Raw genomic sequence first — 21,578 nt, forward strand, 5'->3', positions numbered from 1 at the left:
ACCTCGAACACTCAGGGGTGTGTTTGTAAGCAAGACACTGGATTTCTTCAAATCTAGAATGGGGGACAGAATACTTGTACTCTGTCCCTCCTGGGCTGTGAGGGGACACCATGCTCAGTGGTGGGCGGATGGCAGTCAGACTCTGGGGGAAGAAGAGGGTGAGGGGGGTGAAATAACAGCCAGCATTTCTATAGCAAGATTTGCAATAAAGCACATTATAAAGGTCCTATTACTACTATCCCCATTTTACAGAGGAGGAAACCAGGGCTAAGAAAGCCTAAAAGTGATCTGCAAGTCTAAGGCAGGATCTGAATTTAAGACACAGTTCACTGCTACCTAGCAGGGCAGTCTGTCTGCAATGGTGGGGCCCAGGACCCCTCTCCCCTCTCTGCCCCAGCCCCTCTTTCTCCAGCAGTGAGAATAAGGAGTCAACTTCCAGCTGTGGGGAAGGATCTGAGTTTATTGTGTCAAGGTCACAGTAAGGTTAGACTCTCCCGCCCACACAGGTCTTGCTCATTTGGCTACATGGCCAGCAGTATCGCCTGGGCCGGGGGCAAGACCAGGGTGAGAGGGTATCAAGACACCCATCAATGGGTGGAGCTGCCAATCTGGAAGGGGGGGTCTGATAGGCAAAGTGTCCCAGTCACTTAAGCAGCTGGACCAGAGGGAATGGGGGAGGACTCTGATCCAAAGCAGCCTCGTGGCCTTCAAGGGGATGCACACACAGAGACTCTCTTCATCAAGACAATGAACCTTCTAAGGAAGGAGATTCAGGGCCAGAGCCCTTTGCACTGGATCCCAAGGAGCCATGGTGGGCAAGGGCATGTAGCCTGGGGAACGTTAGGAGGGAAATGTGTGTGCAGGTGCTGGAGGTATCCACTTTTCCCCTGAGATTCTGCAAGAAAAAATGAGAAAAGGTGATTACTAGAGGCTGGCCCCACACCCCAAGTCCCTGGAGGCAGGTATCCCAAGTTGGGTCAGAAAAGACAAGGCAGGCTTGGGGGAGTTAGTGTGAATGGAGGAAATCAGTCTCCTTCCAGGATGGCGTGGGTAGGAATGATAAGCAGACTGGCTCCAATTCGGGGGAGAGGGGAAAGGGGAGGGCCCCATCCCTAAGGCCATACCTGGGAGGCTTAGAGCTCATCATGGTCAGGATCCCCAGGAGTCTCTGGGGGCGGCTCCTGGCAGGCGGCTGGGGTCACCAGCTCCATCAGGTATTCGCATCGGCTTGGCTCCGTGGCACTTGTGATCACGGTTTCCTTCCCACATACCAGCTTCACCTGAGAGAGCCAAGGGATGTCAGTGGGGTTGAGAACATGTGTGTCCACTGCAACTCCAGTTCCTTCACCATCCAACCCTACACACCCCTCTACCCCCCCCCCACCCAGCCCAACCCCTAGGTGGTCCTCACCTTGGTAGAGCGGTTGGGGCCTTGCCAGCAACCTGTCCCATGCTCATAATGCATGATTCGGAATTTCTCCTCCTCTGACGCATCCCAAGACCCCCATGTGCTGCAGGGAGAGAAGGCAGGCTGAGAGTCAGGGGCATAGGGGTGAGGGAAGGGGAGGCTGAGGTCCTGGGACATAGTGGTGGTAGGGAGATAAGGCTAAATAAGTGAGGACACTCACCCCAAGTTGGTCTCAGAACCACCGTGGTTAGGTTTCTGGGTGACTCGGTTGAAGGGACACAGTCTATAAACATACCTGCACAGATAGAAAAGGGCATAGGTGACCCAGGGTGAGGGGCATGAAGGCCTGCCCAAATACAAGGCTGAGATCTCCTGTGGCACCCCAGTGGCCATCCTATTCTTCATGGGAGAGCCAGCTCCAAAGACTAAGCCCTAGGCCCGTCCCCTCCTTTCTGAGGTATGTGGGAAAGGGGATTGGTAGCTGTAGACATCCTCACTTTCAACCCCTCTTGGGGAGTGGAGCTCATCTCCTGGAGGTTCTTTCCCCAAATGCCGCCCCCAGGATCTGGGTGCTCATGCACACAGGCAAGCTTCCCCCCTCAGGGTTTTACTCCCAACACCAGGCTCTGAGATGAGATATAAATAGCCAAAATGGTGTGTCAGCAGGAAAGGGAAGGCCTGTCCCTTGCTCTCCCTCCCTTTTCTTCCCCACCAAGGCCAGGGAGAGCCTAGATTCAGAATCTACGTTCAGGGTCATTCCGACTCCTGCCATGGGGCTGGACCCCAGGCTTCTGCTGCTCTCCCTGCCCTCATGGGCCCTGTGAGACCCCTCAAGTCCCTCTTCCTGAACCCCCTTCTTTTTCAGCAAAGTATAAAGCTGCCAGTCCCAGGTACTTACTCATTGGTGGACAGCTCATAGCACTGTCCAAACAGGTAAGAAAACTCCCCGCTGGGACCCAAGTCCAACGCCATCTCTTGTTCTAGGTTCCTACAGTGGGAGAGTAGGCAGGATGGGTCGGCGGGTGCCTAGCAATCTCCCCACCTTGGGTCAGAGAGCCTTCCTGAGGCCAAAGGATCATCAGTGAGCCCCAGAGGGAAGAGACCGGGTTTACATCCTGGCCCCGCTGCTTCCCATGTGATCCTGGCCAGGTCCATTTCCTAGTCCAGTAAGACTCCTTCCTTCCCAGCTCTCACATTCCAAGGGCCCAAAGCCCCTTTCTGCTGTTTTCAGAGCCCTGCAAATCCTAAAATCTAGAGTAACACAGGATTTGGGCCTTTAGGTCTCCTGATCCTCCCCAATGGCCTGGGTTCCAATCTAGCCACTATCTTGCCCTCCCCTCAGCCCCAGTTCTGACTTGGGAGGCCCCAGGGAGCCATGATTTTTTCTCTATCATCAGGGACAGGACTTCTTTCTGAAGTCACCTCTGTACCTCCTTGTAACCAAGGCTACCCTCAATTATTGGAACCCTGGGGCCCTACAGAAGGTGGTGACAGGCTTGGGTTCTCCTCACCCCCACCCCCTCCCAGAGCAACTCAGCTAAGCCGAGGGCCCTCGTTAATGCCTTGTCTCAATGCACCAGAGAGCAGCCTTCAAGCTCCTCCCCAGCATCCTATGGAGCCTATCTGGGTGTCTCTGCTCCCTTCCCTCCTCCCCAGCTCTTGGTGCCTGAACCCTGCTCCACAAGGGTCTTGAGCCAGTAAAGCTAGGAGACCCTCCCTCCCTCTTCGTGGAGAATAAGACCAAATTTCCCCTCCTAAACAGGGGACTGCTGTTTCCCACTCACTGTGCTTCCCAGAGGATGGTTTGGTGGAAGGGTGGAATGCCCCATGGAAAGGAAGAGGAAAGAATGGATACCAGAAGGGCAAAGTTCCAGGACAAAGACACCAAGCTACTTGTCAAGCCTAGGGATAACAGAAGAGGCCCTCTTTTGTTCACGCCTTCCACATGAAGACATGGAGGGGATCAAAGGCCTAAGTGATTGCAGCCCCTCTTGTACTAGAGATCAGTGGTCACTCCTGGATATCATCTGTCCCACAGCCATGTGTATCCACACCTCAAGTCCTAACAGTCTCTGTGCTACCTTGTCTCCATCTCCCTGGTGCAAAGTCCCAGGTTCTGCCTGGTACTTAATACTAGTGCTGGCAGCAAAGGAGTCTGTTCCTTTTCTGTCCCAGGCCTGGGAACAGGAAGGATCGAGGGAGGCAAGCTCAATCTTCTACAGGGGCTTGGGGGAGGGGCATTAGAAGGGCAAGCTTAAGGCTTCTCTCAAGGCATTTCTAAAGAGTCCCTCCCTCCCCTCCCCCATCCTTGACTAGGACCCACCTCCCTTCTGAGCCCTGGCCAGAGAGCTACCTGATGGATTCTTCCATCTCTGTCAATGACTTTTCTGCTTCTTCAAAATGGTCTCGAGCTTCCTGGGCCGCTGGAAGGCACAAAACACCCAGATAATGGGATGGGAGATATGTCAAATTATCTCCCCCCCCCCTCAATATCTCAGGGGAGACAACCATAGGCCTGGAAGGCCCTTAAAGAGCATCTGTGAAGGAATCAACACAATGAGAAATTTTTTTACTTTTCCACCCTATTGTTAGCTTGGGGGATTATATAACAGTGGGCGGCCAGCCAGATGTGGCCCTTTGGTGTCTACACTCCCACATGTTAGGCCTGACTGCAGAACTAGGACCTGAACATGGGCCCCAGAACTCAAAACCCAGGCTCTTTTTTCTATCCCAACACAGCAGAGCAAAGGAACATTGAAATACAGAACAAAGGCTCAAAGCAATGGGAGCCTCAGAACAGGACTTGCTCACCCCTCATAGCTGGGGATCCTTTCCCCAACACTGCAGTTATCTTCTGGGTCCTCCCAGGTCCTAAACCCTAAACCCATGTAATAAGGCAGAACCCAGGGAACAACCCAGGGCATCAGATTGGGAGGTTTCTTGCCTAACTCCCAGAGGGGTCCTAATACAATCATTCAGGACTGAAAAGCCAGCACTCCCCACCCAATCCTGATAAAGTTGTCTTCTCCCTGGGCCCCATCTCAGGCAGAAGGCCTCAAGACTCTCAGAGCCCCAGGAAGGAGAGAACTGTGTCAAAGTTGTGCCTCTTCTGATAGGCCCCCATCTCTCACAAACTCCTTTCCGCTTCCCTGCCCAAGAATCATCTTCCTCACACTCTCAGGATCTCCAAAACTATGCCTTTATTCAGGCAGGATCTCTGTGTAGTCCCTGAGTGTGAGTGCACAATCCCTCCAAAGGCAGGAGGTCCAAGGCTGATTCTACCATTTACTAATGTGTGACTTTAGCACAAGTCAAGTTATTTGCCTGGAGTCTCAGCTTCCTTCCCAGTAAAAGGGAAGGATGGACTGAGAGACCTCCCGGGCCCTTTTAAGTTCTAAATGTTATGCCCATAAAGCCACTCCATCTGACGGACCAGATGGAAGAATGATGGGGTCCTAGGGCCATCCAGAGACATCATGGACAGCAGGTTTTACTCACCACCCTACGCCCACATCACAGGACACCTGCACACACACAGACCTCTATGCTCACACTGGCACACGCCCACAAGCTCCCCTCTTGGGAACCCCCAAGTGACGCTGCTGAGAGGAAGCTCAGCTAAAAGCCAGCTCCTTCCAAGGGCCTTGGGCACCACAGCTTCCACTACTTTCTGAGCTGTCAGAAATGCTCTGCCCAGAGGTCTTTCTTCTAAGCTCCGAGAGCAGGGCAGGTTTGGCAAAGCCCTCCCCCTCCCCCAGGGAGTGTCAGTTTAGGCCTCTGCAGCAGAGGCAGCAAGGATGCTCAAACTCCCTCAAATGCCCCAGCTCCAGCTGGCACTCAGAGCATGGATGGAAATCAGCCTGGGTGAGGAGCCCCAAGTCAGGAGGTGCCATTGCCCAGGGCAGCTTAGGACCTGGGTTTCAGCCAATCCTGGCTTCTCAGCAGGAGGCCTAGAAAATTCTCTGCCTTGCTCACTGTAGGCTCCCCAGGGGGGCCCTGCTGGCTCCTCCCTCACCCACTGCTAGAGCCAGAGTGCCTAGTAAAGACTCACAAACAAGCCCAGGGCCCATGGGGAGGCAGCAAAGGGGAGCAAGAGACACCAAAGCCCCACCCCTAAGGGGCTTCCCAGCACACATCCAGGGTCAGGCCCAACCCCCTTGGGCTAGCCCTGGGCCCTTCTCAATAATTTTCTTTGGTTCTGAAGCCCCCCCTATCTGGCCAGCCCCTGGGGATGATTTCCCCCCACTGTCCCTAGGCTGTGCCCAGCACTGGGCACATCACAGAGCTGCCCTGACATTGGTGCAGGCAGAAGCGGTGTTCTCCCCAATGCCGATGGTGGAGGCATGGGGATAATCTGCTGTGGGAGATGGGAAATCAGGCCTCCCATCCTTCCCCGAGTCTTAGAGACTGACCTAGCCCCGAATCATCTCATGTATCTACACCAGCACTACCTGCATTCCCTGCCCCCAACCCATTGTAGGCTCTCCCATTTCAGGCCATGACTCACAGGCAGCTTCCTGCTCAGAGCCTGGGGAGACAGGGCAGACAAAAGGGGCAAACTAGAGCCCCCCTCCCCCCCATCCCATCCTATGCATATTGCCTCCTGTGTCTCTAGGGGACTTCAGGTTGGTCAGGACAACATCCTCATTGTGAGGGCAGTGAGCTATCTCAGGTCTCAGAGCTACTCAGGAGCAGAGAAAGCTAGAATCAGCTGAGCATGGCACTGGTGGTTCCCTTCTGAAGGCTGTGGGCACTATCAGGGCCCTGGGAGCAATGCTGGTACTTTGAGAAAGTAAGAAGTTAGCTACAGGTAACGGGATGTGAACCAGCAAGGGTCACAAGGTAAGGCATGGCTGCCTGGCAGGTGGCCCTGGGTGGACAAACAACTATTCCTGCCTTCTCAGTTTCCTGATAGATTCTACCTGGGACTCTACATAGGGAAAATCTATTTCTCATCAGAGGGTGGGTGTCCGTGGTCTTGGTTCCAGAGCCCAAGGCACAGTACTATCTAATAGCTAGAAGATGCTCTCCATGTACTCCCTTGCTAGTCCCCTACTGACTAATCCCCTTCTCCACCTCCCTCAGCTTATACATGAAACCAGAACCTTCCAAGAAGCCACCCTGGGTGAAAGGGAGGCCCATCCCTCATTTCCCACTCCCCCAATAATGATCCAAGACACCACCCAGCCATCATACTCAGAAAGGGTAACAACAATCCTAGTCATGTCAGCTTGTATGTGTGCCAGCCTAGCCAAGACCCTGGCAGTCATTCAGAGGTGCCTTTCTTCACTCCCACTGTTGTCAGACACTCTCGGGTACTCATCACCTCATGTTTTCTAGTGCAGAGTTTTGGACCAGGGTCAGGAAGCCTTGTTTCTAGTGGAACCTTTGTCATAAATTCTCTGTACAAGGTACTTCCTCTATGGACCTTCTTGTCATCTGTAACATGGTAGGGCAGCACATGGTGGCTGCTAAGATCCTGCCCACCTCCTTGAAATCCTTTAAAGTTCTTAGCTCAGATATCAGGATTCTCATCTTTCCAAGAACACCTTTTATTACATCACCCCCTTCTCAAAAACGTCTTCACCCTCTGGCTTGAGACTATATCATCCCTGCTGAGCACAGCTTTTCTGTTTCTTGGCCTCTAACAATACCTCCATTTCTGCCAAATCCTCTAAGACTGAAACACATGTCCCGCCCCCCCCCCCGGAAACTTCCAGCAATTTCCCCCCTCTTTTGAGCTCCTCTAGGCTGCCTATCACATCCACTCCCTAGATCCGGAGCAGGCACCAACACCTGCAATGTGAATTAACTTTTTCAGTGGGAATGGAAGTAGAACACAGCTTCCTGAGAGGAGAGCCCATTCCTGGTATGGACACAAGATTTGTATGAAGAGGAACGGTCAATATTTTCTAAACAAACACTAAGTGGTGTCCACAGAAAATCCCCGAGATGCTAGACAAGGCCCCCTCAAGAAGAGGGGGCAAGCCAGGAGCCAAGCATTAGCCAAAGGCCATGAGATGTGTTCCCTGACAAAATACCCCAAGCCAAGTCTGCTCCAAATGTTCCCCTCCCTGGAAGCCCTCCCCACATACCGTCAATGTAGGCCTGGGTTCTCTCATCATACGGGGGCATCTTGTCCTTCACCTCCTCATCCACCTTGACTGACTGTGGGGGCAAGGGCTCCTGGGGAGGTGACAGACAAGGTGAACCCAAATCCCTGGCTCCCTGCCCAAGTGCCCCCGGTCTTGCCACCTGGGCTCTGCCCGACCTCATACCTTTCTCCCCAGAGAACCTTTTCATCCGCTGCAGGGGCTGCTAATACCCAGGCCCTGAGCCCAAACAAAGACTGATCCAGGCTGGGCTGGGAGGAGGGGAAGGGCAGGCAGAGCCAACTAACAGATTCCTGCTAGCACCAGGGAGCAGCATCCCTTTTAAGCCATTCCCCTGGGCCCTGGAAAAGAGACATTTCTGCCTTTCCCCTGTATCCAGCTGTAGTCAGCCTGAGCAGCTTTAGTGATTGCCATTTCTTAATGGGCTTCCAGGAAGCCAGCCAGAGTCTGCCCCCACCTCCCTTCCCCCCCAGGCTCCTCAGAAGCCAGGCTTGCTTCCACTCAGCCCCACCTTATCCTCTTCAGGGCTCTCCTCTTCTTCATCTTCTTCATCCTCCTCTGTTTCTTCATCCAACCCAGGACTTTCATCTTCATCCTCTACTGGGGAAGGCTCTTCTGGGACCTCTAGTGTCTCCTCTGCAGGGGCTTCAGCCAGGGGTGGCACAGTGGGCAGGGACTAGCAAGTATCAAGTCGAAATGTATGGAGGACAGAAGCAATGCCTTCTCTTTCCCACTGCCAGGTCTGGAGGCTACCAATCCCTCCCCCCCTTTCCTATCCCAACACACACCCAGTGATTTGTGTTCTTAGGTCCATATTCTGCCCTCATTTCCTTGCTTTTTTGAGTTAAGAAAGTCCCTAAGTCAAAGAAAGACCCTGAGGAATCAGAATTAGAGGAGGAGGGGTTGCTGAATCACCAGAGAGGAAGGGAGTGTGGCTCTTGCCAGATGAGGGCCCACCTGGGGGAGGGGCAGGCAGGGACTGATGCTGTGACCACAAGCTAGGGCAGTGAGTGGGGAGGAAGAAGGGTGGCAGCTGCCTTGTTAATCAGGAATGGCAGCATCTGCTGCTGCCAGGCCCAGCTGGTTGGGATGGATGGGCTCCAGGGAACGAAATCTTAGCCCCACTCTGCCTACTTTCCTGCCTCCCGGGGGCTAGCGGATCCTTTGTGAGGTCACAGCGTCCCTTGGGGTCTGGCTCAGCCTGGCCACACGTGCTGCTGTCTCCCTCTGCTGGCTGGAGTCCACCCCACACCCCGGCCCCTACACCTCCTGGACCCCTCGGCAGTCTGGCCCAGGCTACTAACCTCCTGCCTGTACTTATCCTTGATGGCCGCCCACAGGCCTTCTTGAAAGCTGACAGCATCCACCTGCAAGGCCTCTCCTAGCAGAGCCTGGAGCAGAGAACAAGAGCAAGGCCTATTCTCAGTGCTGGAGGCTGCGCGGGCTTTCCTTACAAGTTGCCCTCAAGGCTGGTGCACAAGTGTTGTCACCCCCATTTTACTAATGAGAAAACAGCTGAGAGGGCATGTTACTCAACCAAGGCCCCACAATTAGGACCATCTGGAATTGGAACTTCCCTGACAGCAGGGGGAGGCAAAGAGGGCACCCTCCTTCAATGCCCTCCAGAACCCCTTGGGGACTCTCATCTATATCAGGGAGCCAGACAATGGGAAGACGAGAGGCCTAAACCTAATAGGAGTGAAGCTGAAGCCCCCCTCCCCACCACAGAATGAGGACTTCCTGGAGAGGCTCCCTGAAGTGGCACTGCCGCCTGTTGGCAGTGCCTACCTGGGGGAGCTCCCCTGCCCTGTGGCTTCACTGAGGGAAGGAGAGAAGGCTTCCTCCACTGCCCATCACTAGCTGGGAAGGTGTATGTGCACATCCCAGAACACAGGGCTCCCACCTGAGCCCCATCATTACCAGAGGAATGGTCAATATTTTCTAAACCCAGCCTAAGAGAGGAGGGGAGACACGCATGTCTGCATCTCAGCCCCTCCAATCCCCAATCCTCAGGTCTTTAAGGGAAGACACACACCAAGTCAGGAAGCAAGGGGTACCACTGCTCCAAGATGCACAGGCCTCTGGGCCACAGCTCAGGGTGAGGCTTAGTCCAGTCTCAAACTTTGCTCTCCCAGCCTCTCTGGGCCCTTGCCCAGAGGATCCCATTACCTGGGCTTCGGCCTCTGACAAAGCCCCGTCACCATCCGGGTCCAGTTCGGGATGAGTCTGAAGTTCAGCCACTGAAATCCTGGAGAGAGAGGATGAGGGAGTGGGATCCTGGTGGCACTTAGTGTGTGGAGGGGGAGGTGGTATGGATTCAGCTGGCGAAGGCCGATAAGCCACTTCCCCAAGCCAAGACCCTCTACCCAGAATCAGAATTTATCATTTTTTCCTCAATCCCGGGGCACCTTAGAAGTCAGGTACTACTGCACAGCAAACAGGATCAGGAAGACCAAAGTTCAAATCCTGCCTTAGACAGTTCTATGACCCTGGGCAAATCAGTTAACCTCGCCTGAAGATTCCCTCACCTGTACAATGACCAAACTGGACTGTGACCTCTAACGTCTCTTTCTAATTTGGAATCTCTGGTCCTGTTGTTATTTTTGATCCAGGGAGAATATAGAGAATATGTGCTACTTCTCTAGCCCATATCAAAACTATCTTTCTTTCTGGTCTTCAGCCCATCATTTGGCATTTAACATTCAATATGTGGGGAGACAGTCAACCTCAAGGCTAAAAACATCTCTGGCAACCTAAGGCCCCACCATAGGATCTCATAACTGAATGTAAGGGCGGGGGGAAGGGGGATTACCAAATTATTATCACTAAATGTCTGAATGTACTACTGTTTAATACTACTACCTGAGATCATGTAAGAATTTGAACGAAAAGGGGTCAAGAGAGTGGAAAACGTTTTTAAGAAACCCTGAGCCGAGACTTCTCCAATCTCAGAGCCATTTACCTAGCTGAATGGCTAGGAGTCCCACTTCCCTAAGTCGGGGGGAGACAATGGTCTGAGGGCAAACCTGCAAACTGCTCTTCCTGTGCAAGAGCTGGGAGTTTGCTGCAGGGGGGAAGCTCCAGGAAGCAGTACCCACCACAGCCCACAGCACTCACACTCCATCAGTGTTGTCATCCAGCTCCTGGAAAGCACTGGCAGCCTGTTCCTGGTCCCGGGCAGCCCTGGCTGCTGCCTGCTGCTCTGTTCACAAACAACCGGTTTCATTACTCTATTATTCTGGCAAGGAGTTGAGACTGTTCCCAAAGCCAAGAGGAATGAAGAGGCAAGGGGTACTCCTCTTCCCATCCCTCTTCCCCCTAGGGCCTGGTCCTCTTTGTTTCTGCTTTGAAAGTTGTTTGCTAACCAATTCCACCCCTCCAGGTTCAACTCCTGCCCATGATCCTACCCCTTCCCTGACTCCCCCAGCTCCACTCCCATTCTCAGTCCTTAATGTGGCTAACAATCCCCAATGAGAATAAACGCTATCTTGTTTCGTGCTGGGAGGGAGGGCACAGGGGATGCCATGAGGGGTGGTTACCTTCCCACAGCTTCTGGTGCCGTTCCTTGAATTCCTTTTCAGGCTTCTCAGCCTCCTCCTTCACGGCTCTCAGCATTGCCACTTGCTCCTCCAGGGCCTTCTTCGACTCTTGTAAACTAAGAAGCTTGCTCTGGTTATATGAGAGAGAAAGTTTTCAGTGGGGTCAGGATGGCCAGGGACAAAGTCCCCATGACTGGCTCCCTCTCATTCAAACAGCTTGAAGATGAAGCTGAAAAAACCCCCAAGCAATCCTAAATGCACAACTAAAATGGATTTTAGGCATCCTCTAAGGCAATCCCTTCATTCTACCACAGGAGAGGACAGAGAATTCAGACCCAGCCATTTGGCTTCAAATAAATTCTACAAGCTGATAATTATCCAAGTTCTTTGGCCCTTACTAATCCCATTCTCTCCAGCAGGAACTGGAGCTCCCTAGCTCCTAGGTCAGCTGGGCAAAGGTCAAAAAACTAACCCTGCTACACGAAAGATGTCCCTGCCCACATGTCCACACCCCACATTGGGAGGGCAATCATTGGGTCCAAGAAGAAAAGAAGTTTTCAATGTCTTTAGTAAAGAATCAGATGAAGGGCAGAGTCACCAAGTGAATGGGGCAAGGGGATAGATATTCAACTGAGCAAAGAGACTTCAATTCATTCAACAAAGGCAAGAGAGGAATTGAGGAAACTTTTCTTTTGTCTCAGCCACAATTCTATCTGCTTTGCTCTGGAACAAATCTCGGGGCTAAGTAAAGGGAAGAGAAGTCCAAGAGGGAGAACAGGACCTTTTTAGAAATCACACAAACGGGAGACCCCATAGTTTTCATCAGAGAGAGAATCCTTATTCCCTTCCCCTCTACCTCTAGGCTCCTGATACAATCAGGGATCACCAGAATCAGCTGAAATAGGTCTTGGAAGCATTTCTTCCAACTCTCTCACTTCATAGGTGAGAACAGATGCCCAGAGATATCAAAGGATTTACCCACAAGCACACAGGAAGGAGTTGACCTGGGACTCAGGAGTTAACTTTAAGCCCTGGCCTTTCTCCACGTGGGGCAATCCCCAAGGATTAGGCTAAGAACATTGCGCTGCCTCACCCGCTTCTCCTCCTGGCCCCTCTTCCCTTCTTCAATCAAGATCTTCTTGAGCCGGAAGCCCTCTCGGGCAACCTCTGCCATCTGCTCCAGAGTCTCCTTCTCCTTCCGGCCCATTTCCCTAAGGGGACAGCCAAAGTGAATGAGGAGAAAGCATACGAGGGTTAGGGACAGCAGAATTTCTGGAACCAAACTTCTCACAGCTTTCTAATGGCTCCCCAAGGCGGGTGGGTTCCAGCCAAGCTTTGAGAAACCGCAATCATGGGGAGAGAATGGAGAGCATGCCAAACCTGGTTTACTTCTGTGTGTGCCGGTGCCTGAGAACTCAAGTACACTCTCAAGACTGGGACTGGGGGCCTGCACCTGCCAGGGACAAGGGAGCTATTCCTGCAGCCACATACCTGCATGTGTTCTCACAGACGACGCCGCTGTTGTACTCATCTGTGGCATCGCAGCAATCTGAGGGAGGGGAGCAGAGTGCCAGTGAGGCCGACCTGACGTTTGCCCTCGCACTGCCCCCTCCCTAGCCCGGCTTTCAAAGGACCTACCACAGATGCCATCATTGACACGACTCGAGGGAATATAGTGGGGCTTATAGCCAGCATTGGTACAGTGGAAGCGTCCTTCCGGGCAGGCAGCAGTCCCTGACAGTCATGGAGAGAGGGGGAAGTTATTACTACATCCCACTGAAATAAAGTGATCCAAGGTGGATGATGAAGCAATGTGCTGAGGCACAGGCCAGAGGACAGAAAAACAAACAAAGGGAAACAGAGGTAGGTACAAAGAAAACTACATGGGGACACACACAGAGGCTCAAACATAGACACAGAGGAGAAATACAGACACAGACAAGACACAGGAATGGAGAGGCAAGAATGGAGATCAACAACAAAATCCTTTTATTTGACTTTTAAAACCTTTTATAAGCTGGCTCCTGTCTATCTTTCCAATCTTCTTACATTTACCAGACTCATTCTCAGCAATCCAGGTTCAATGGCTTCCTTCCTGCCTCTCTGCTTCCCAATTTCCAGGCATTTTCACTGACTGTCTCCCATACCTGGAATTCTCTGCATCCTCATGTCTTCCCTCTGAGATTATTTCCAATATACTTTGTCTATACCTTGTCTGTTCACAGTAGTTTCCGTTTTGTCTCGAGGACAGAGGATTTTTTGGTTTTGCCTTCTTTGATCTGCAATAGCTTTGGCTTGGCTCACATAGGAGACACTTAATAAATCCTTGCTGACTTGAAAGAGACCAAAACTGGCAAACCCAGACGGACACACAGATAAGTGTCTGTCATAGGCACAAGGATCCACAGAGGAAAACGCAGACATATGGAAACATGGACACGGGCAGTTCCAAAGAAACAGAAAGCTGGGAGGAAAAACCGACAGAGACACACATGGCTAGCCCCAGACAGGCAGACGCAGATTAAGAAACAGATGCCCAAAGATGGCCTGACAGCAATGAACGGGTGAACACAAAAGTGGGAAGGTGGTCGTACATCTTCACAAACACACAGAAAAATAATGAAGGGAAACCAGTGGGACAACACACGAATGGGACAGACACTGAGGCGGATGGATGGATTCAAACAGAAAGACACACAAACACAGGCATGTCTGTGAAGATGCAGAGACAAGTGGACAGTAAATGGAGAGATCAATACACACAAAAGGGAAAAATGAAGATGTTGAGACAAATGGATGGGCACAGATGGAGAAACAGAGGGACAGAAAGAGAGACAGAGTCCCAGCCATGTGGACTGCCTGGACCACACACAGAGAGACTAAAAAGTCACCAAGATGTACACAAAAAGATTGAGAGAGAAACAGGAAAAAAGGAAGACTAAGGAGAGCTCCTTGCTGCTGATATACAGCCATTTCCCTTCCACCTGAGGATGTAGTTGGGAGCACTCAGGGAGCACTCCTGCCTTCCTCCCGTGGGTCCCTCCTCCCCACCTGGTTCATCTGAGCCATCTTGACAATCACAGTAGTCATCATTTACTTGATCAAAAGGGATCGTGGAGGACCCGTCCAGGCAGGTGAAAGGCTTAGTTTTGTCATAGAAATGATGATCTGGAGAGGGCAAAGAAAAATGCCTTTAGCTTCCCACCCACCTCAGGTCAGACACAGCGCGTTATTCCCGGCAGCCCCGCGCGAGGCTGCAGCCCCCAGGCTCCGGCCCCAATGCCACTGAGAGGCTCCGGGGAGCCCCCCCCAAGCCTCTGGCGAGGGACTCACTAGTGAGGGAGACGCCCCGAGGCCTTTTGACTTCCACGGCAACGGCGGCGGAGCTCAGCAGCAGCAGCAGCAGCAGCGGCGGCGGCGGCACAAACATCGCGCTGGGCCCGGGAAGCAGCGGCAACTCTTGGGGCACGAGGAAAGACACGGGGGGGGGGGGGGGGGGGGGGGAGGGTGAGGGCCCGGGGAAAGGAGCGCCCGTGCTCACCTTTCCTACAAGAGCTTCACAAGGCAGGCAACCAATGACCTCACGCTAACTGCAGGGACGTATCCGCCTCCCAGGCGCTGCGGCCCGGAGGCGACCCTCGCCCAGTGGGAGCCCCCCCCAGCCAATGGAAGACCCCATCACCCCCCTCCCAGTCACGGAAAGTCCGGCGCCCTCCTCCCAGTCAATGGGAGTCCCACATCACTCCCTCTCAGCCAATGGGAGTCCCCACTTCTCCGCCTCCCTCCCCCTCGGCCGATGTAGGCCCCTCACCACAAATGCAGGCCCTCATCAGCCTCCCACCCACCCATCCAGCCGGGGGACCTACGCGAGGCCGGAGCCAGAAGTCACCCTCGAGCGCCCCTGCTCGCCAGCACACGCCCGATCCGGCGCTAGCCAGGAACAGGAAACGGAAGTAAGGAACAGCAGAAGTTCCGGCTTGCTGCCCAATCCCGAATGCCCGGAAGAGGGGCGGCATCGAGCACTCTGGCAGCCATGTTGAGAGTGGCGGAAATGAATCTCAAGCCCTAGCAGCCATCTTGGGTAGGACAGTAAGAGTCGGGGGAGAGGGGGAGGGGTCTCGCGCTTAATGGCGGCTGTAGGCGCCATCTTGATAGCGGAGCTGAAAAGGCAGAAATGAATGAAAAATCCCTCTGTCCTCTTCCCCTGGCATCACTGATAGTTCTGGCTCAATCTCCAAAGACTGGAGACCCGAGATCATTTGGCAGTCGGGCCCCGCCACCCTTCCCTCCCTCCTTCCTTCTTTCCCAGAATGCCCCGCCCAATTTTAAGGCTGATCCCACTTCCCGTCCCCGTGAAGCAGCATCAGCCAATGGGAACGATCGCGTGGGACGCGGCCGGTTTCCATGGTAGCGGCTGGCGGGAGAAGGGGGAGAGGGTTTCCTAGCAACAGAGACAGATGCTGAGAGGCTCCATCTGGACGTAGTCTGGGTGGGAGTCCCAAGGACCCTCGAATCTGAGCCTCAGGCGCCAGCAGAGCTCCTTCCAGGAATGTCCAGGCGCTCGCTTTTCCCATAGTTTCCTCTTGTCCGGGGACAGCCCTTCCCCGAACCCTGGGAATAAGCCTTCAGAAACCCTCTCTTCTACCCGGAACTTCAACCTTTATTTCCCCTTCTCTCGCCTGGGCTTCTTCTCTGACTTCCCGGGACACGCTCCCCATTTTCTAAGTCCCACGCGCTTGGCCACAACCTGCTCCCCTCTACAGGCTAATTTCTGCCCCTCCCCCAGGGCAGGCTCCATCCTGCCCTTTATCCGGAGGCTAAGGAGGACTCCTTTGCCAAGGCTTAAGCATGGTTCCCCTGCACTCCCCGGCTCCCTCCCCCTACCCCAAGCTCGGCTCCCTCTCGTCGCGGTCCCGGCGTCCGCCAAAAATTCCGCAGAGCCGCCCACCGCCCATCCACCCTGGAGTCAAGCCTCCAGTCCACGTGCAGATCAATGAGCTGCACAGGAAAATCCAAATGCTGGGTAAGCGCGGAGGGGACAAGGAGAAGAGGAGCGGGCCGGCCGAGTGGTCCCGGGCAGAATCAGTCACAGGAGATATGGACTAGGCTATCAGGGGGAGAGATCCGCAGAGAGGGGGACGGGGATGGGGAAGGATGGGTAGGACGGGATGTCTGAAAGGAGTCAGGCAAGGCGGGGGAGGGAACGTGGAGTTCCCAGCTGAGGGGGACCAAGGATGGGCGCTGACACGGAGGATCCCGTGGGGAAGGGCGCGGGAGAGAAGGGCAAGGAGCCAGCTAACGGGAGGCGGAAGGAGAGATCCAGGAGCAGGAAATATGGGGTCTCTGGGGTGGGGCCAGAGCTGGTGGGGGAGGGGAGGAGGGAGGATGGGGGTGCTCACACTCCACTTTGCCCCCAGAGGGCGACCGTAAGTCCGTCTATGAGAGCACTCAATGGACCATCAAAAAGAACAAGGAAACTATTAAACGTCTTCGAGAAGAGAACAGGATAAAGTACCAGAAGCTGGCGGACTTGTTCAGTGTGAGGGCTGAACCTGAGGGAGCTGAAAGGAAGGGCCTGGGTGGGGGGAGCAAGGGGGAGGAGGCTCCCATGCTCCACTGACGGCGGCCTCCACCACGGCCCGGGTCACAGGAGCAGCTTGTGTCAGGAAAGCGAGGCTCCTTCCCGTTCTTCTCCGCGGGGAGGGAGAACTTTGCTTCCCAGGCACTCGGACATCCACATGAATGACGCCCCTGCCTGTAGGGAAACAAGCGCGGGGTGGGAGGGGTCAGAAACGCTTCTGGTTTCTTGGCTTCCCAGGGTGAGGAGAGAGTGGTCCGCTGGATCATCCGAGAGTGGACGGAGGAAAAACCCTATCTGAAAAACAAGGATGGGGAGGTAGGTGACAGGGGGAACACAGCAGGACAGCCACCTGCAGGCTCCCAGGAGCTCCTGCTACAGATCCTGACTCAGATCTAAAATGTGAAATGTACGTGCATGTACACGCCCACGCACACACATGCATACATGCACACACTCACGCGCACATGCGCACACATGCATACATGCACACACATGCATACATACACACATGCATACGTGCGCACACGCAATGCACACACATGCATACGTGCGCACACGCAATGCACTCATGCACTTCCACTCATGCAGCACATAACATGATGGTGCATGCATGTAGCCACACCCACGTGTAACACATGCCGTGTATGTACTGTGCATGGGCTATATGTGTGCGGGTGTGATGTATGTATGTTATTGTATGTATGGCTGTATGTGTATCCATGCTGTACATGTACATGTGTGTGTCAGTTGTCTACACATCTTCCGTGCCATCTTGACCCCGCAGTGCGCCCTTGCCCTTGTGGATTACCGGCTAAATGAGAAGATGAAACAGCTAAATGCCCTCCGACATGAGGCAGAACAGCGGCAGCACCGAATAGCAGAACTCCAGCTGCAATATTCACTTCGAGAGCTGGAGACAAATGAATTTCAAGACACTGACAATGAGGTGGCAAAGGTGGGAATTAGGTCCAGCAGGACCAAAGCACACGGGAGCAAGAACATGGGTGGGTTATGGCAGGGCTTCTCCACTCCTTTTTCCTGAGAAGTTTTTACTTGACCCAGGTATATAAAATAGACATCCAACTCAAACATTTATTGATAATAAATCATAAAAATTTTATTTAAAAACTTTTTGGTGTGTATATAGAGAGATATGTTTTACTAGTGAGAAGAACATGCTTGTTTATTTTTACATAAAGAATTGCATCTTGGTGAAATGTTTGATACTCCTTACTGCTGCCAAATTTCTCATGAGCTCCATGTTCGTTATCCTATAAGGGGTCTCTTTAAAAAGCTTTGGGTTATGGGACCAGAGAGTTCATCATTGATCTGGAGAGAAGGGGCCAATCGCTGCCATCTCTCCCCCAGACTATTCGAAACCTGGAAAATCGACTGGAAAAGGCCAAGCTGAAGGCTGCTGAAGCAGAACACATCACTCGAGTTTACCTGCAGCTGAAGGCTTATATGCAGGTGCGGCCTTGGGAACATGAGGCAGAATGAATACGAATCAGCTAGATGTGTGTGTGGTGGGGTCCCATAAGTGAACCTTAGTGTGAGGAAATTGCATTGTAGACATAGATGATGTTAGGGGGGGCTTGGCTCTCTGGTGAGGATTGGGGAAGACTCTGGGCCCTCTTCCCTGGCTCCTGCACTCCAGCCTGGCCCTCCCCTCTCCCGGTTCCCAGGATGAGAGCCTGAACTTTGAGAACAGACTGGATGCAATGGAGGCTGAAGTCATTCGACTAAAGCGTGAATTAGCAGAGCTGCACTCTGTGACCCAGGAAGCCACAAATGCTCGGGATGCTGCTAAGGTATGCCGTAGTCTCATTCTGAGACACACTTAGACCCCATAAGCCGGTGAATCCAGCCTCCTGAGCTCCTGGTGCCAAAGCTGGTCCTGGAGGAAGGGCCATGTGTATGTGAGCAACAGACCCTTTCCTTTGTTCCAGGGGCCAGAACCCTGTCACTCGGCTCCCATGAACTGCCTAATCCTCTCACTGATATTCTTGCCACCTTCTTCCCCACCCAGAGTGAACTTCAGAAGCTGGAGGAAAACTTATTCAGAGATAAGAAGGAGAGAGACAGGGTATTGCTGGAAGCCAAGAAGCGAACAGAAGAGAAGAAGCTTCAGAATGAGCGGATTGAGAGGAAGGTGTGTAGACTCAGCTTCAGAGGAGGCCGGGGATGGCAGGAGAAATGAAGACCCTGCCTTCATGCTACCTATTGTACCCACAGACTCAGCAGCGAGATCAAGTAGCTCTTCGGTCTGAAGAAATGTTTACAGACGCCCAGGGGACAAAAAAAGGCAAATTAAAGAACCGCTGGGAAACGTACCAGACAGAGGCTGCCTTTGATAAGATCAAGGTTGCCACCGGCATATCTGACCCCAGTGTGAGTCACTGCACAGGGGAAGGGGAGGCTTTGTCCACTGACCCTACCTAACTGGGGAAGGGTACTCTAGCTGGGGGAAATAAGACTTAAGGCTGTAGAGTTCCCTGGGGGTCCAAACACATGAGGAAATAAGCACCCATAAATGGAGGGACACCTTCAACTCTAGACAAGATGTAGAATAGCCTAGAAGATTTATAGAAGATTCATGAAGCTCTGATCCTCTGTCTCTCTGTGTCCTGTCTCTGTCTCTCCCTTTCTGTGTCTCATGCCCTGTTACCCTGGGGGTAGGTAGGTTAGATAGCCAATATGTTCCAGTGTCTGAGACCAATTCTATTTCTAATCCATGTCTAACCAGGTGGGAAGGAATGTAGGCTGGGCTCTCTTAGGTATGTCTATGACCCTGAGCGAGCAGATGGGGCTGGGGGGCAGTCTGTGGTACACAGGTTCCTGGCCCAGAATGAGACTTTCACTCATCTGGAGACCCTGAAGCAAGATAACCAAGTGACGCTCACCACGCTGAAAGTCGACAAGAAGCGTCTGCAGCAAGAGCTCACTCAGCTCAAGTATTCTGGCGAGACCAAGGCCATCAGGTCAGAAGGAAGGGAGAGACTGCTAGATGGGGCAGGGATTGGGTGGGACACTTTAGGATTTCCCAAGGCCCCTCCACACCTATTCTTCCCCTTCCCCCTCAAACCAGGCACAAGCAGATTGTCTCGGAGCTGCAAGAAAATCTGGACACCCAAGAGAAACAAGTAGCAGAAGCTAAGGAGGACATGCAAAATACTATTCTTGCACTGCAAACTGCCAAGGCTGGGATTGAGCACCTGGCTGAAAAATTGCAGCATATCCCTGTGGTATACATACAAATCCATCCTCCAAGCCCTAGATTTGCCCTACCCCAGCCTTTCAAGGCTCCTATTTGTCCAACTTCAAAAGTTACCCCTTGATGCTTAATACCCCCCACTTTCCCTGGATATCCCATAGACGCTCCCAGTCCCTCCTTTCTCCCCGTCATTTCTTCTTTTTGAGGCATGAGCCACAAATTTCCTGAGTCCTCGGTTTCTCCCAACCACATCTCCTAGGAGAAAAGCAAAAAGGAGCTAAACCCCAGTGCCCCAGATTATGTGCTGGACCTCATGGCTCAGGTTGAGGAGAAGGTGCTCAAGCTTCAGAGCGAAATGGAGGAACGCAATGTACCAGAACTACTGCAAAAGCTTGCTGAGCGGGAGGTAGGAGCCCGGCAAGGGTTTCTATGGGGAACTATTCCAGATTTTCCCTCTTTCCATCATGCCCCCCTGCTCCTGGAGTTTTAAATCCCTCCTCCACATTGTTCAGTGGGGATACTGGTAAAGCACTTGGCACAGTGCTTGGTACAAAGTAGCTGCTTAGAAAATGCATTATTTCCTTCCCGTGCTTTCCCCTAGCAGCCCCTTACTCTGTCCTTTCTTTCTCCAGTATTATGCCACCTTGGAGGGGAAGCTTCCCCTGCGCAACACCCGCATTGTGCTGCCCACAGCCACTGCCAAGGATAAGTTCTTTGGTGAGTCAGCCTGGATTAGGTGGGGAGAGGGCTGGAGCAAAGAGCCTGGAGCAGGCAAGGAGCAATGCACGTGGATATGATGGAAGGAAGTGCCCTAATGCCTCCTTGTCCTACTCATGTCTCCCCCAGATGAGGAAGAGAGTGAAGATGATACTGGGGAAATAGTGACCCGAGCATCCTTGAAGTTCCAGTCTCAGAAGCTCATAGAGTCCAAAAGCAAGAAGAAAGGCCGAGGTCGATCCCGCCGGCGGTCATAGACGCCACATCCTCCTGGCCTGGTTGCTAGCGCCCCTCTAGGGGGGCAGTCGCAAACCCTAATCTGGGCCAGTTAAAGCATCTCATGGCCCTGCCCAGCCCCAGGTTCTTTCTGGAGGGCCCAAATGGTGGACTTGGCTCCTCTCCCCTTCTTCACGACCTAGCTAGATGATCTGGCTTCCCTCCTACCTAGGAATAAGCTTTAGCCTGCAGAGCTGGGCAAGAACGGTTTGGAGCCTTTTCCCACCCCTAAGGCCTGGGAGAGTAGCAATGTTCCTGTCCCTTGGGAGGCAGGCTCGGGGGCCTTGCTGGCCTGGCTTAGGAGAGGTGGGACCTAGTTCCTGACTGTTCCCACCATCAATCATAAATCTCCTAGGACTGGGAAGGTCTCAAAGGCCCTGTATTACACTCAGGGTTCACTGCCCGCCTCCCAGTGGTCATTTTTTAAATCAGGCAATAAAAGTTACAAAGGAGCCTGAGCTGTGTTCCTGTGTCTGCCTGTCAGGGGCCTCTGGTGCTGGGAGAAAGGGTCTCTGGCTCTGGTCCCAAAGGAAAGAGGGAGGGATGCAGAAGCACACAGTGTTAGCTGACATTTGTAAAGGATTGTAAGATTTACCAAGAATTTTTCATATTATCCCATTTGATCCTCACAACAGCCATGTAGAATGTAGTTAAGCCCATTTTACAGATGAGGAAGCAGGCACAGAGATTGTGACTTGCCCACAGTCACACAGATAAGTAGAGACAGATA

At 53.0% G+C, this 21,578-nt stretch overlaps 2 protein-coding genes across 2 annotated transcripts; one reads left to right on the forward strand and one right to left on the reverse strand.

The window, feature by feature from the left end:
* Positions 1 to 440: 440 nt before the first annotated feature.
* On the reverse strand, positions 441 to 15,091 carry PRKCSH (PRKCSH beta subunit of glucosidase II). Its single transcript, XM_074311172.1, has 18 exons — positions 14,927 to 15,091; positions 14,394 to 14,517; positions 14,112 to 14,228; positions 12,699 to 12,794; positions 12,552 to 12,609; positions 12,154 to 12,271; positions 11,061 to 11,190; positions 10,639 to 10,723; positions 9,691 to 9,769; positions 8,826 to 8,912; positions 8,033 to 8,197; positions 7,504 to 7,594; positions 3,762 to 3,831; positions 2,307 to 2,396; positions 1,629 to 1,703; positions 1,412 to 1,511; positions 1,125 to 1,280; positions 441 to 895 (listed from the first exon to the last, which is right to left on the reverse strand). Exons 1-17 carry the CDS (start codon positions 15,074 to 15,076, stop codon positions 1,134 to 1,136), a joined length of 1,782 nt encoding a protein of 593 aa, XP_074167273.1. The 5' UTR covers positions 15,077 to 15,091; the 3' UTR covers positions 441 to 895; positions 1,125 to 1,133.
* Positions 15,092 to 15,479: 388 nt separating this feature from the next.
* ODAD3 (outer dynein arm docking complex subunit 3) lies at positions 15,480 to 21,300 on the forward strand. The gene is made up of 13 exons (XM_074311186.1): positions 15,480 to 16,083; positions 16,478 to 16,599; positions 16,879 to 16,956; positions 17,426 to 17,596; positions 18,010 to 18,111; positions 18,327 to 18,452; positions 18,671 to 18,793; positions 18,877 to 19,032; positions 19,462 to 19,622; positions 19,730 to 19,886; positions 20,115 to 20,261; positions 20,488 to 20,572; positions 20,702 to 21,300. Exons 1-13 carry the CDS (start codon positions 15,909 to 15,911, stop codon positions 20,827 to 20,829), a joined length of 1,731 nt encoding a protein of 576 aa, XP_074167287.1. The 5' UTR covers positions 15,480 to 15,908; the 3' UTR covers positions 20,830 to 21,300.
* Positions 21,301 to 21,578: the final 278 nt, after the last annotated feature.

The sequence above is a fragment of the Sminthopsis crassicaudata genome, chromosome 1 (genome assembly GCF_048593235.1).
Source record: "Sminthopsis crassicaudata isolate SCR6 chromosome 1, ASM4859323v1, whole genome shotgun sequence".
Taxonomy (NCBI): Eukaryota; Metazoa; Chordata; class Mammalia; order Dasyuromorphia; family Dasyuridae; genus Sminthopsis; species Sminthopsis crassicaudata.

Coding starts and splice junctions, on each gene's coding strand:
- PRKCSH (XM_074311172.1), bottom strand. CDS start 15,076: ATGCCGCCCCTCTTCCGGGCATTCGGGATTGGGCAGCAAGCCGGAACT. Junction 11,191..12,153: donor GGGGCCAGGAGGAGAAGCGG/GTGAGGCAGCGC, acceptor TCATATAACCAG/AGCAAGCTTCTTAGTTTACA. Junction 9,770..10,638: donor GATGACAACACTGATGGAGT/GTGAGTGCTGTG, acceptor CTCTCTCTCCAG/GATTTCAGTGGCTGAACTTC.
- ODAD3 (XM_074311186.1), top strand. CDS start 15,909: ATGGTTCCCCTGCACTCCCCGGCTCCCTCCCCCTACCCCAAGCTCGGC. Junction 16,084..16,477: donor CAGGAAAATCCAAATGCTGG/GTAAGCGCGGAG, acceptor CTTTGCCCCCAG/AGGGCGACCGTAAGTCCGTC. Junction 20,573..20,701: donor TGCCAAGGATAAGTTCTTTG/GTGAGTCAGCCT, acceptor TGTCTCCCCCAG/ATGAGGAAGAGAGTGAAGAT.